Consider the following 15,022-nt stretch of genomic DNA (forward strand, 5'->3'; position numbering starts at 1 on the left):
CGTCTCGTCCTTGACGTCATACTGGCCGATAGGGGCGGGGCTTGTAGAGTCATCGGATCTAGTTGCTGCATTTTCATTCCAAATAACGCGCCGTCTGTTTATTCAGCTATAACCAGACTCCATAAAATTGCCCATATGTTACACCAAGATCCAGGCACCTGGACATGGTCCGGTTGGTTCTGGAATATAATTTCCACCTGGGGATGGAAAGTATTGTCCTTTCTAGGTATTGCAGTAGCGATCATATTCAGTTGCTGCCTCTGTATACAATGTGGCCCTGCGATTTGTGGCATTTGTGCTACCTCTTGTATTCCTAGTCCCAAGTCCCGTTCTAAATCCATCCCAAGATAATTCGAGACGAGCAAATGATACTATATGAAATGATAGATGGTATCATGAATATTGATGTTTCCTGATGGAAACGTAGTGACAAGGAGGGAATGTGGAAAAGTAAATTTTGCCATGTTCTGTGTCCCTACGTGTTCCCCATCCTATGTTGTATGTGCATGATTAATATGCATATGTATTCCCCATGTTTGATTAAAGACGCAATTACAGTTGTGTCCATTCCTAGTATACCAGTTCCCAGTTCTCGTGAATACTACGAATATCAGGCCTATGTAAAGCTACGTTGCCACGTTTCCCAGTGTGCACGTTATTTCATTGTAAAGTCCCCGTTTCTAGGCCTCAAAAGGGCCCGGACACCAGATTCAGCTCCTGTCTCCTGAGCCCTCGCTGAGGAGTGATACAGCCCCCACCTGTGTTCCTGACCCTTCACTTACTTCCTGCCTCACAGTGCCCGGTTCAGCCTGGCTCTGCCTCTGAGTCTGCCAAGAGTATGTTATGATTCTAGTTATCAGTCCAGCCCTCCTTCTCTGCATTCCTAAGCTACTGAATCGCATCAATAGTTTCAGTCATCGTCTAGCCTTTACGTCTCCATGTAAGAGAAATACTGTATTTATGGTCATTTAATATTCTTCATCACGCACTACATGTAGAATAATGCATGCACCAGTCTTAGAGTCTGTTAGCCTTTACCCCGATAACTTTTGGATTCTATCAACATGTTCTCTAAACATCAGATACTAGATATTGTTTAGGTACATGTCGCCCTGACTCTCTAGACTTCAGTCTCTGCTCCTAGCACAGAGTTCATAGCCCCCAGCTTCTCCTAGTAACACGTCATTGTCAGTCTGCGGGCACCATTAGGTTAGAGGTCCCGGCTCCTTAGGTAGCCCCCTCCATGTTTCCGCCCCCTTTATGACATATTCTGTTACGTTTGCATCACATGTCTATGTACACGCCTCCTGTTACACCTACTTTCACCCTTATCTTTCGCGACTGCTATTGACCACACCCACTGCTCCGCCTATTGTATGTATTGCAATTGCAACTGTTTTAGTATATATGCTTGTGTATTGTTATTAAAGTTAGCGCGCTCATCCCAGATCCAGCCCCGGCAGCTGCCGGGCCCTGCCATCCTATTCCTGTGCAGGTTGTCCTGTTCCTGTCCTTTATGCTGTATTAAACCTGCAAACTCCTACTACCTCGAATCTTGACTCTTATTCATTGAGCTATCTGTTATTACTATGTCCAGTAAAACCTAGATCCGGTATTATTTATTTATATACCACACAACAATAGAGGGCACTCTTTTGCTCATCTGGCAGCCAAAGCCTGGAACAACCTACCCCTGCACCTCAATACCTCTGCATCGAAACTGTGATTCAGGAAAGGACTCAAGACTTGGCTGTTCGAATGAGCAAACCACCACGCAGCAGCCAGCACTCCAGCGCCTTGAGACCCTTACGGATGATTTGCCACGCTTTACAAATAACTGATTGATTAATACTGGGGAGGACAGAGTATAGTCAAATCACTAGTTATAAAGAGAAGAGTGTAACAGGTATGTTTTCTAAATATCACTTTGGCCTCTGAGATTCTCAAGAAGAGAGTTCTACAAAAAAGGGACTGTTCCCGGTTGTGACACCATTGGTCAATAAGGAGTATGTTACTTACCTTGTAAGCATCTGTTCGTAGTGTGTGGTGCTGCAGATTCACATTATGCATAATCCTGCCATCCAGTGTTGGGTTCGGACTCTACAACTTGTTTTATTCGAAGAATTATTTTTATTGGCAACGTGATGTTGAGTCTCCTCTTCAAGAGACAGTGCATGTTCAATGGCTCCATTGTTCGAGTGTTCATTTTTTTCTGCCATAATGGCGAGTGAGGACGGACCTAGTGAAATTACTCTAAAAGCATGAATGTGTGTATAATAAACGAAAAATATGTATATATTTGTATCTACAATGTATAATACATGTAGATCTGTCACCAGCGTATGCTTGTCGGGGAGGACGGATGGCACATGTGAATCTACAGCATTACAAGCTACGGATAAATACTCACAAGTTGAGTAACATACTCCATTCATAACGCGTTGGCTGCAGATACACATGCTATGCATGGACTGTAAGGCAGTACTCCTCTTGCGGTGGCTCTCGGCATCAGACGATGTAGAAGTTCTAAAAAGTGTCCAGAGGACTCCTTATCCCACAAAAGATTGCAGTCTTGCCTGGACATCCGCGCAATGGTGCTTAGTGAACGTGTTTGGATACAACTAAGTAGCTGCTTTACAAATATCAGCTAAAGAGATGTTGCCAAGAAAGCCAACAAAGCACCCTTTTTTCTAGTACAATGTGCACGTGAAACTGTTGGTAAAGTACGTTTGGCTTTAATGTAGCAACTCTTCTGAATTATATACATTTAACAGTCCACTGTGACATACCCGTTTTAGAAATGGATTTACAGTTTCATGGATTAGAGAATGCCACAAAAAGTAATTTTTCTAAAAAGGTCTAGTTCTCTCAATATAGTACATTAATGCCCTTTTAACATCTAGTGTATGAAGTGCTCTCACTTCCACAGTTACTAGCTTAGGGAAGAAAATAGGTAAATCAAGTATTTGGTTTAAATGAACAGGAGAGACTACCTTTGGGCGAAATTTGGTATTTGTCTGCAGAAGAACTTTATCTTAAAAAACCTGGAAATTAGTTTATTCTATGGTAAGAACATGGATTTCAATAACTTTTCTTAGGGAGGTGTTACCTACTAGGAAAGCAAACTTCCAAGTGAAGAACTGTAGAGGGCAATTATACAACTGTTAGATAGGTGTGGCCATCAACTGTGCAATAACATTTGAATTCCAAGAGGGTGCTGGTGGTACCTGTGGTGGAAATATTCTTTTCAAACCTCACGTGAAGCTTTAATGACAGGTAGTTGAAATTGTAACAATTCTTACCGTTCTGCAGATAAGCCGCACTCACAGGAAGGTGCAGGCATATGGAAGTGCATGCTAAATGTGACTTTTTTAGGTGTAACAAGTAGAATACGATCTGTTGTATCCTATGAGCACAAGCGTCTATATGCTGGGCTATACAGTAGTGGCAATGCATTTTCACAAGCTCTTGTGGTGGGACATCTTGCCTCCCCTAGAATGTCCATACACTCTAGAGGCAATTTTAAGTATCCAAATTCCACAACTTCAAGAGCCAGAATAAGTTGTTTGGAGTCTGGGTGCCTGCATTGCCCTTGCAAGGAGTGAAAAGGTCTAGTATATTGGGCAGCCTCTTGTGAGGTAATAGGGACAACTCCAAGAGTGTCGTAAATCAGGGTTGTCACGCACAGGTGGGCGTTACTAGAATCATCTTAAGAGAGGTCTGTCTGAGTTTCCTGACAAGATATGGAATGAGTGGGAGAGGCGAAAAAGTGTATGCAAATATCCTTGACCAATGCATTCAAACAGCATTGCCCACAGACTGTGGATGGTTATACCTGGAGGCAATGTTTTGGCATTTTGTGTTTTCTACGGTGGCTAACAGATCCATGCTTGGTGTCCTCCACCACTGGAAGTACCAGTGGAGGACTCGGGTGGGTCCACACTCAAGGCTTGTTGCTACTTCCTGCTTAGCAGATTCAGCAGTGAACCGTCCACTTCTGGGAGATACTCCTTCAAGAGATGGATGCAATGGTGGATAGCCCAGTCCCAAATGATCTGTGCCAGCTGAAACAACTGTACTGTGTGTGTTCCTCTTTATTTCTGAAAGTAATACTTTGCCATCATAATGTCGATTCCAAGATGTAGGGAACTGCCCCTTTTTGACATTGTTGCCCCTACATTTTGCCTGGTACATGATGTGATTTCTACTGAAAGTCACTGGGTTCCAGCCAACCAGGTCCCCTGTGCCAGAGCTCTTTCCCAAAACTGTGCAATTGTTCCCCCAATTGGCAAAACCTTTAGGACCCTCTGTAAGTCCCTAGTAAATGGTACCCTGGTGCCTATGGCCTGAGGTAATAAAGAGGGTCCCTAAGAGCTGCAGCACGACTTGTGCCACCTTAAAAGACTCCAGCCCTGCCAAGTACCACGCATCAGGCGCTAGACTAACGCATTTCAGTGTGGTGGTCTGCATCACCACACTGAAATGGAAAGTCATGCATGATATGCATAGCGCTTGCCTGGGCTGTCAAGCCGCAGCACTGTTAATTCTCAATACTGACAGTGAAACTAATACTAGTGGCAGCGGCAGAGGCATGCGCACTGCTAGCTACCGGTAGGCTTGAGGCCTAGCTGAGTTGAGCTGCTACATTGTAACAATAGCCAGGATTCCACACCACCACTGCAGTTCAGGCGAAGTTGTGTGAGGCTGGCTGCGCCAATTGCAGAACTGCTCGCACTGAGTGGTAAACTTTAAAATTATCAATGTTGATCACCCGCATTCGGACAGACCCAGACCCAACTCTACGACCACTAAAGCCCAGAGCATACCACTGTGCTCACTGCTGCAGCTAAGTCTGAAAATGATTCATGCCTGGGAGGCTTGTTTGCCGCGGGAGTAAACTGAATTGCCACTCGTCAAAAAGTAAGTGTGTCTATCAGTGCCCAGCCTGGCTGGTGTGTACAATCCGACTCTCACTCTGCTGCAAATTTTTCTTTATAAATTATAATTATTAATAAATAGGAGTTTGGCACGCGGTCATCAGTTGCCTGCTTCCCACAGCTAAAGAGCCGCCACGTGACATAGTCAATCTTTTACTAACTCGTTTTGGGCCGGTCAGGTAAAAAGGCAGAGTCCAGTTTGAATGGTGGCAGCGTGCAGCCAGTGCAAAGTGTGGATATGTACACGCGTGCACAGGAAGACTGGGTGATGGTGAGCATGGCAAATGATTTTAATGTGTTGTTCAACTTTACCCCTAGGGAGCCTAGGCTCAATAATTGTTTTCCGGGATTGCGCAACCCGTGTTAGGGTGCGAGCTTTTTGATTCCTGGGAGCTGGCACAAGAGCTGGACACCTGGTCATCGGTCCAAGGGCCTGAAAAGGCCCTAGAGAGGGAAGAGAGGCGAAGTAGAACCATTAGGTCCCAGAGTAGTAGGGGGGGCAGGCGGGCTAGCGGCCTGTCTCAAAGGAGAGGGAGGGAGTGTGAGCAGCGTCCCCAGTGGTTCACCACCCCACCCCAGAAACAGGAGGGTTCCTTACAGGAGCACCAGGTGGGCGGCCTAGTGCCTACTTGCCAGATGTGCGAGGAAGAACACCTAGCGTTAGGTGGGCGTAGGGCGTCTGTCACCAGAGCTCCTCCAGTCCCGAAGTTTGTGGGTGCCATTCCTAAATGGCAGGCACAGAAATCTAAATGGAAGGTTAAGGGAGGAAGGTGTCCCTTGTGGGAAAACCTGTGGGACCGTGTCGAGCCAATAGGCCTGGGTACCCTAGGAGTGAACAGGGTACACCCATATCTAACCTGGAGAACAGGATAACTGGGAACAGTGTCATGACTGATGGGTCTTCCAACGATACTGCTCCAAGTGGGGGTTGTAAAGGGACCAGCACCCCTAGAGAGGCCCCAACTGTCTGGAAGTACCCATGGAGCGGCATAGTTGGTCCAGGGAGAAGTGACCATGAGAATCCTCTGGGGTCAGGAAGGCATAGAACCGGAGGGTGTCCCTGTAGCAGAGGGCCTGCGTCCGTGTTCTATCGCTCTATCGCATGGCATTGTTTCTGCATAACGAACTACCTGATTGTCGTATGACGCATTGCATTGTTTCTGCATAACGAACTACCTAATTAGTGCATTATGCAGTGCATTATTCTTGCATAACGAATTTCCTGATTAGTGTATTACATATTGCCTTACATCTGTATGACGACGTACCTGGTGGTTGTATTACGCATTGCATTATTTTTACATTGCAAAGTACCTGATTGTCATGCTACGCATTGCATTATTTTTACATCGCAAAGTGCCTGATTGTTGCGTACGAATTGCATTATTTCTACATTGCAAAAGTGCCTAAATCTAGCATTACGATCTACATAACATAGTGTTAGGATTACAGTAGAATGTTTAGAAGTGCTCATTAATATCGCCAGAACTTACAAGGGCTGGCTGGCCTGCCAGGAGAAATATTACAAATATGCATATGTTGGATTATAATCGTGTGGTCGTATTTTATATCACCTCATATAACTATTATACTCGTTTTCTCAGAAGGTGACCTTCCTTTCCCTGACGTTGAAACGCGGGCACCTATTTGGCCTAAGGTACCTACCTCAGCCAAGCAGGGATCCCAGGTCTAACAATCATATCCAGGTTTGTGTTTTGATTAGTTAAAATGCATTTAAGGAATAGATTAGAGGGTGAAATAAAATAGGTTGCAGACTATAACCAAACTAGAACGTGGAAAGGCTAAGGTGAGGTGATAAACCATTGATAAGCAAGGGTTTGAGGTCAAAAGCCTCAAACCTATGGTCAAGAAAAGGGTCAGCAGGAGAATAGAGTGAATCATCTCAGGATATTGCCCAAAGAATTAACAAACCCTTGTTTCATGACACTGTAAATAAGAGGTGTTCCTGTTACCCAATTTCATGATACTCAAGTTACAGATCTTGGGCTGAATAAGGGTTGTGTCAAACCAGCTGTGATGACTTGTTACCTGGGGGTCACATTCAGACCTCAACAGTGAGCTCTTAAGTCACCCAGTCATCTTACCAGTCAGCACATAACTCCAAAGATGTCTCCAAACCAAAGGAAAAAACGTCTGACGCCAATGGCCAGATGTACTATATGGCTACATCGCATCATGGCATCTGGTGTGAACATGACCTGGCCAGATCTTTGTACTGAGCCACTTGTACTAATCTGACAACACAAATTGGCAATCAAAGGATTTGCAGAAATCCTTCCACACTAATAAGATAGAATTTTATCTGTGACTGTTTTCAAACATCTGTGAATGCATACATAGAAGCCTACAAGGTATAACAAATTTTTATATCTGCATTCACTTTAGCAGTGTCCAAATACAGACACCCGCTGAAAAAGAAATCAGAGGCGCATACAATGGGCCATTGCTACTGCAAGTTCCCTACCCCCCAATAAAAATAAAAAAATAAAAACAATGGCAATTGGTAACCATTCAAATCTTTCCTAACCACATGAGCAGACACAAAGCATTGATACAGGTTCTTGCGAGTTGCAAGGAGGAGTAATGCACCTTTACTTCCCCGTTCGCCATGCAACAGAAAATAATTTATAATATTCACACTGAAATTTGGAACTATGTTTGTGAATTTCAATGTTCGTTTCGTACATTGTGATTTGGGACTTTACACTGACAAAGTCTGTCACTTTTCATCGCCGTGGCTCTGCAAATGCAGTCACAAATTGAAAATTAAAATTCAGATTTATAATGTTTCTTACTCTGCAAGATGTCTGCGTGTTCTGGACTGTTCGGCCCTGTAGGACTGGGCAACACAGAAACAATCTCCCACTGCAGGAATGCAGGTCTCTAGATACAGCTGTGATGATTGAGTCAAGAAAGCTTCCTCACCGAAATAATCAAGTTTGAACAATGTTGAGCCTCCCTCAACTTGGGTCTGTACCATTGTTGGTGGGGTGACCTAAGAAAAAAATATATTTTTGACTAAACATGTACATATCAAAAGTCTTGGTTTACAATACATAGAAGACAGACACATTTACATACTTTTGTTGTTTTACCTTCTTGGCCAAATGGGGACAAATTTGAGCCTCAATAAATAATGTAGCAATCAAGGAGATGAATCTTGTACAAATCACATATGATAATAAAACACGGACAAAAGGTACACGGCTCTATTGCAGAGGAATTTAAAAATTGAAAGCAAAAAAGAGAATCTAAAATGAATAACACTCTACGCTAGACGACTCACACAATAAGAGAAACTATAAACATATAACAGACAATATACTATTTATGAGTATATGAAGCACTGAAGATACTTGTGCTCTGAGAAAAAATATACTGTGGTTTGCCAAGCATGCTGTGCTCGTCTACAAGGTGCACTAGATCAGCTTTGTAGAAGATTTTGCAGGCTTGTGTCGTTCCTTCAGCCCAACAGAACAACATTTAGGTAAATCCTAGGTAGCCATTAAATAATTAGGGCACTGAGTAAGCTTAATAAGCATGCAGTAACACTCTTCTGAAGCACATAAGAGTCATTAAGTGACTGGAGACATTAGCCATATTTTTAAGCTATTAAAAAATAACTACAAATTGCTTCATTTACACAATACATAAAGCTGCAAAACTGATAGTGAATAGAAACATGAACAAAAATAAATACAAATTAAATTTACTCACTTCAAAGTATCCTCGATCAAAGAAATGATCCCTAAAGCACTGCACAACTGTAGAGCGAATTTTCAGGATTTTAGACATATTCTCACCACGGATCATCATGTATCGGTTGTTCAGTTGCACATCTACATCAGATTCTTCATTGATCAAATTATCTGCCCCGCCAGCAGGAGCCAAGCCGATGAGTTCCCAATAGTCACAAAGCAATTCATGGCCACCAGGAGCCTACAATAAATTGGAACGGAGAAAAAATTAACATTTAATCTAGAGCATCTATACATCAGGGGTGTGGAACCTAATACATTATTTACTTGTTCATGGGGCAGGTTGCTTCATAAATCTACATAACCCTGGAGGGAAAAAATCTTCTCATTTGCGTGCCTTGTAGTAACAAATTATGGCAGCAATCTCATTATATAAGAGCTCTGATATAGCCTATCTTATTATGCCAGGGCCCATACCATAGAGGGTATTACTAGTAATTCCCTTATTTTGCCACCTTTCCGCAGATCTATATACTGGAGCTGAAGGTAGTGGTACGCAATAGTTCCAGGACTGCAATGACCTTTTGAATCTTTGCAAACCTACTAACTTGTCTTCTCTAATCTTTTCCTATACTGAGAAAGGCTGGACATTTACTGAATTTAAATCTGAGGACCATCCAGACCCAATTCCAGTTGGCGGCAACCAACCCCAACCAATCAAGAGGAAAATCACTAGTATTCATCTTGGTAAATTAACAAATCCAAGACTTCATTTTAAGTACCCACGGTGGATAGTATGCAAGACACGGCAACCACCTCCAAAGCCGATTGAATCAGGCTGCGAAGTAAACAGATTAATTTAGATTGTTTTTAACTTGAAACCATTGTCCTGAAGGTGACTACCTTTTTTCACCGAAACGCCGCGTTGACAATTTTCTTTTTACAACATAAGTTGTTTTATGTACTGTATTGTGGTTTTTTAAACTAAATTAATGATGTTTTTAATTGAAATAATGGAAATATAATATATTGTTTGATAAATAAAAGATACACAAGCTATTCCTTTGCCCGTTTGTTGCCCTCATTGTACTTTTGCTGGAAATCGATTATACTATATGCACAAATGATAGTCTATATTTGCATTAATGAACCATAAATGCAAGTTCGAACACCAGTAACATATGAACACAAAAACTTTCTTAACAGCAGACCATGCCTTTCCCGGATCCATAATGCGGTACTGTACACTGGCAGCTAAAGGGTCCGTGCTGCAGGGGGTTTGGATGATTTGTCCTAAGGACAAAATACACATTAAAATTTGTTGTCCCTGACCCCAACAGTATGTCCAGCAATGTAAAGGAAATCATAGATATTAGCCCCAAACCTAACACAGCTCAAGAAAATCCTTACTTCTCCAGCAATGTATCAGCTAAAAAACAAACAGGCCCATACTGTTTACAACCCACCGCAAGGGTCGCAGATTAATAAGACATCCTCGCTGTTACATAAAGAAGAGGTGTATGTATGTACGTACATACAAGTGCATTTTTCTATTGATCCTCAGATCCAAAGCACATGAACAACACAAGTCGGTTGCAGTGTAAGGAAGCCAAAATTAATGGATATGACAACTTGCCTTGAAATACTAAGTGAGAAAAATGTAGATGATATCCACTCTGCGTCAGTGGTGTCTCAAATGAGACTCAATAGGTCCAAATAAAAAAGCAAGAGCAATAGCTTGTTCTGTGTAAGTGAATTTGACAGACACCACTAAACATGCAGTCTATCCAAGAACCATTGCATAGGACCGATTTTCATTTTTTGAACATCCATGGCTGGTATTAAACATGTGCCCTTCAGGTGCAGATTAGAACCTGTTGAGCCATCCAGTCCACAAGACCTTCTAAACAATAAAAACCTTTTTCACCTGCTTCAGATATTAGACATCGTATTTGTTGATAGGACAGTGTTAAACATATTTCTGCCAATAGTGTACTTGTTCCACACTTAGCCAAGAGCTCAAAACAACAATCCCCTAGCTATTTTTTTTATTAAAGGACAAGCACTATATAGTAACGAGTCATTCACCTTAATTAAACTAGACTAGGCTGAAGATATAGATGGCTTCTTAAAGAATATTTCAAACCCACCTAAATACATTTTGTTACGGATCTACTAAGTATGTGATCTAATAAAGTATAAGCAAGGCCCAATTCTTGAAAAATGAATGATCCTACAAATCATAGGTTTGCACCTATGCATTTCGTACATCAACTAATGTTTATGGATTCAGAAAAAATCCCTAGGAATACTTCAGTTCATCCACACTCTAAACATGGGATGATTGGTGAACTTCAGATGTGCCAGACCAACCTTTTTTTATTTGTATTAAACAATAATCTTCACAGGAAACTGACTGTCATTGACAGGCCCACGAAGAGTTGCAACTAACGAGAGAACTCCTCAGGGATTCTAATCTTCTGGTGTCCTATATTAAGCACATTTTACGAGCCATATAAGAGCCCATTCATGCTTCAAAGGTCATCCCCACTCCCTCAAGAGACACTTTAAATGTCTAGGGCTTATAGGTCAAGAGCCCCAGCCGCTCAGCCTTTTAATCATCGTATTTTTATTGTTAGAATAAATCTGCTCGGATTTAGCACATCTAACAACTGCCGATGAGCATTGAAAAATTCACCTTCTATCAAAGGCAAAAACCCAGAGTCTAAAATTTGAAAATGTGCAGTAGAGGGTCTTGATTACGGCAAGTTCTGTATGAACAATGCACACTATGTGGATCCTGCCTTCCTGCTCAAGTTTCCAAATGTGGAAATAATTGGTCAAAGAACCTCTGACTGCAACACAGTGTAGGAATCTGGCTCTTTATGTGATATCAGGAACCTGATATACCGTGCAAAGAGTCCAGGGGTTGCCTTATGACTGGATAGGGGCTTGCTATGCAATCCTAAGGTGATCTATTAGGGGTAGTGAGGTAGAACAGCATTAGGCTTAACACACAGGAGTGCAAGACATTTGCAACTACACACAAGGATTAATAAATAACACACGCAACTTGAGGAGATCCACACCAAATAATACAAAATAGCAAGTATCTTTATATATGTTTAGGAGTCAAAGAGAAATTGTTCAGGTAAATAGGTTTTTAAATATGAATTATTTTCACTTTAAAAAGTGAACCCTGCAATTTCTGAGTTCTACTAATGTTATCCTATGGAAGGAAGAACATGTTCGGCAAGCAGCTATAGTACAACAACTTACAAGACCAATATCCAGGAGTTACGCTGAGTGGTGGGCAAGGTCCAAGGCAGCACCACCAGCGGGGGGGGGGGGGGGGGGGCGGGGGCGGGGGGGGGGGATTTGCAGGGTGCAAAACAGCGTCCGGAGCCCAATGTAGCTCAATGAAGATCGGTCACTGAGGAAAGACGTTGCAGGCTGTGGTCAGGAGGCCAGTCGGGCTGAACCAGCAAGTGGGCTCAGGCCTTGCAATGCTAGGGATGAGTGGGTGTGCGGGAGAGACCTTTGTTCCTGCCCTCCAAAACCAAGGGGCGACAGATGCAGGGGTGTCCTTAGGCATCGGGTTTTTTTCTTACCAGAGCTGTTGGGGTTGAGGGGGCAAATGTGCAGAGGGTGCAGGCGAGGTCGAGGAGGCCGGGAGGGGTGAAACCATGAAGGACTTGAGTCTCAGAGGGCTGGGAGACCGTGCTGACATTGGTGGCCCACTTCAAGCTGGGCCAGGGGGCGACGGGTGCAGTGGGGACTTCGGATGTCAGGTTTTAGCGGCTCTTGAGGTCTCAGAGTCTTCTATTTTGGAATTTATTCAGAACAGCGCTACTGTTCATGGGAGGACTGGAGTCGAAAGGCAGGAAGTCCTCTCAGGTTTCTGGAGTCAGCAGCTGCAGGACGAGTCGACTTTGGCACAGTTTTCGACGAGGGATGCAGACGGCCTGGCATGGCTGGCACCAGGTCAGTTGCTTCTTCTCTCTTCTGTTTTTGTGGCTCTACGGTGTCCTCTTTTCTTAGGTCATCACTATCTGCTTTTCTGGTGCCAGGGGCTCCCCAAAATACTGATTTTGGGGCATTAGGCGATTGTAGGGTAGTAGTCAATGGGCTACTGACCTTTGGGGTCACTACACCACCTAAATGAGCACTTGCTATGGGAAGTGGGCATAACCCTGTCCCAGAATTCGTACGTATGCAATCACAAAGATGAAAAATCGTGTCCACCTCACAGTAGCCCACCTTATGGCTGGTACTAGCCTGGAAGTGGCACGGATACCTCTCTAGGTAATTTTCCCGCTTGTCCGCGTGCTAAGGGTTCTCTGGACAGGGGAGTAGCTTCCTCTCCTGTGAGGGGAGCCAGATTTGCATGCCAAAGACGGCAGCTTCTTTGAAGCTCGCCAGCCCTAGAGGCTAATCAGCAAGTCATCCAGTGGGAGGGAAGGTTACACCCTCTTCCTGGTCAGGCTTTTGTTCTGGTTCTCCTGAGAGCAGAAGGCTCTCACACTAGGAGGTCAGAACAGTGTATTGGGCGGCAGGCTAGCAGAAACGAGTCAGCAAGGACACATCAGAGGCTGGTAGGTTCTCAGGGGGTCCTTCCAAGGTGCCCTCTGGGTGCATGTATAGGTAAATTCAACAGTGGCACTAGCGTGGGTTTACCAATACGAGATGTAAGATACCAAACATCACTATTTTCAGTGAAGACATCATGTAGCTGGGAACTTATTTTCACCAGTGTCCAGCACAAGTCTTAAGATAGCTTCCCTGGTCACTTGTACTGGCAGTAATAGGGCTGAGCAGCACAGGGGCATATGTGCACATGCAGGTATGCCCTTCCATGTAATATTCAGCACCCTGCCTTAGGGCTGTCAGGCATGCTGTAGTGGTGACTTTCAAATATTACATGCAGTGTTAGGGACATTGCACACAGGGATGTGTGACATGTTGTGTTTTCACTTTTATCTGCACCAAGACACACAGCGTGCAATAGAAACTTTGCATGTGCTTGGTGAGGGGTCCCTTAGGGTGGCACAATTAAGGCTGCTGCCCTTAGGGACCCTCTTTAGTACCTCCGGCCCTAGATACCATGGGTAGCACTTACTGAGGACTTACAGAGGGTGCTAAAGGTTTTACCAATTGGGGGCACAATTGTACAGTTTTCGGAAAGAGCTCTGGCACTAGGGACCTGGTTAGCAGGAACCCAGTGCTCTTTCAGTCGAAATCGCATAATGTGTGGAGGGGTTTAGGGGGTGTGGGGTACTGCAACAAAACAATAGTTTACAATACATGGCATACTGAGGGCAGGGAAAATTGACAAGCGTTACCCGCACCAGCGTGAACATTTTCTGGACTGATCATTCCCTCCGCCACTGTATACTTCCGTGGACCACGAGAGGTGCAAACGGCCAGTGAGCTAACGCTTTTGTGCCCTACATTCACTGAGACTATTCTCTCACAAGTGTATCCATCAGCTTCTTCACAGACTTACTCATTCGATTCTACTAGATTAGTCTTCAGGATAGCACACAATCACAGACTCCTGCTAGAGACTTTCATCTCTTGGTATTGCTGATAAACTTCTAAAATGAATCACTGGATCTTTCTCAAAGATTCTTTTTAGCCCTTCACTCAGAGTTGTACATTAGTGGGGACACAGTACTGGGCAATTACAAGTTACACCCCAAGGAATGGCGAATTACCATGTGTGACTGATTTTTCTGGTCGAAAAACCACACAGAATTCCCAAATGCTGTTTTCCATTGGCTTCTGTGCAGGGGACAGTAATTAGGTCATTTCTTAAGCATTGCAGCCATACCAAAGTAAGTAGCCCACCCACGGCTATCTTGTCCCTTTACACACAAAAGAATTTAGCAGACCTAAACAGTACCATATGTAGAGGTTGCTCACTCACAAGACAGCTATGTGGACCTGGGAGGCCTAAAACAACATTTGGGCAACAATGTATTACCCACGCTACCCTTGGAGGCTGAATAAAAGTACATGTGCAGTAAGTGCAAAAATGCATTGGTAATATTTCTGAATATCCACAAACTTCTGAGATGTTCAACCCGTTCGCCGCTCCGGTCGGCCAAGGGCCTTCGCAAGCACTACCTGGCTAGTGCTGCGTCGTCTGTTGGCCGATGCGCCCACTCTTTCAAACCGCCGCGGAATTCACACCGCGGTTAAGCGGTCAACAACCACTGTCTGCATCGCATCCTCAACTACAAAAAATCCAGCTACTTAGTGAAATGTCTACAAGTGAAAGTTACATCTGTGAGCATTAATGTCCATAAAACCGGATTCGGTGAATTAGGATCTATCATCAGCAGTAGTAAATTACACTTTTCT

The 15,022-nt window shown here is 43.7% G+C and overlaps 1 protein-coding gene across 2 annotated transcripts in view; it reads right to left on the minus strand.

Annotated features, from left to right (window-relative positions):
• Window positions 1-15,022, minus strand: part of NARS1 (asparaginyl-tRNA synthetase 1) — a 190,007-nt gene that overhangs the window by 65,560 nt on the left and 109,425 nt on the right. For both annotated transcript variants that reach the window (XM_078674861.1, XM_078674862.1), the window contains exons 9-10: window positions 8,676-8,897; window positions 7,754-7,953 (exon numbers count right to left, since the gene is read on the minus strand). In XM_078674861.1, coding sequence (XP_078530987.1) covers window positions 7,754-7,953; window positions 8,676-8,897 — 422 coding nt within the window. The remainder of the gene's footprint in view (window positions 1-7,753; window positions 7,954-8,675; window positions 8,898-15,022) is intronic.

The sequence above is a fragment of the Lissotriton helveticus genome, chromosome 2_1 (assembly GCF_964261635.1).
Source record: "Lissotriton helveticus chromosome 2_1, aLisHel1.1, whole genome shotgun sequence".
Taxonomy (NCBI): Eukaryota; Metazoa; Chordata; class Amphibia; order Caudata; family Salamandridae; genus Lissotriton; species Lissotriton helveticus.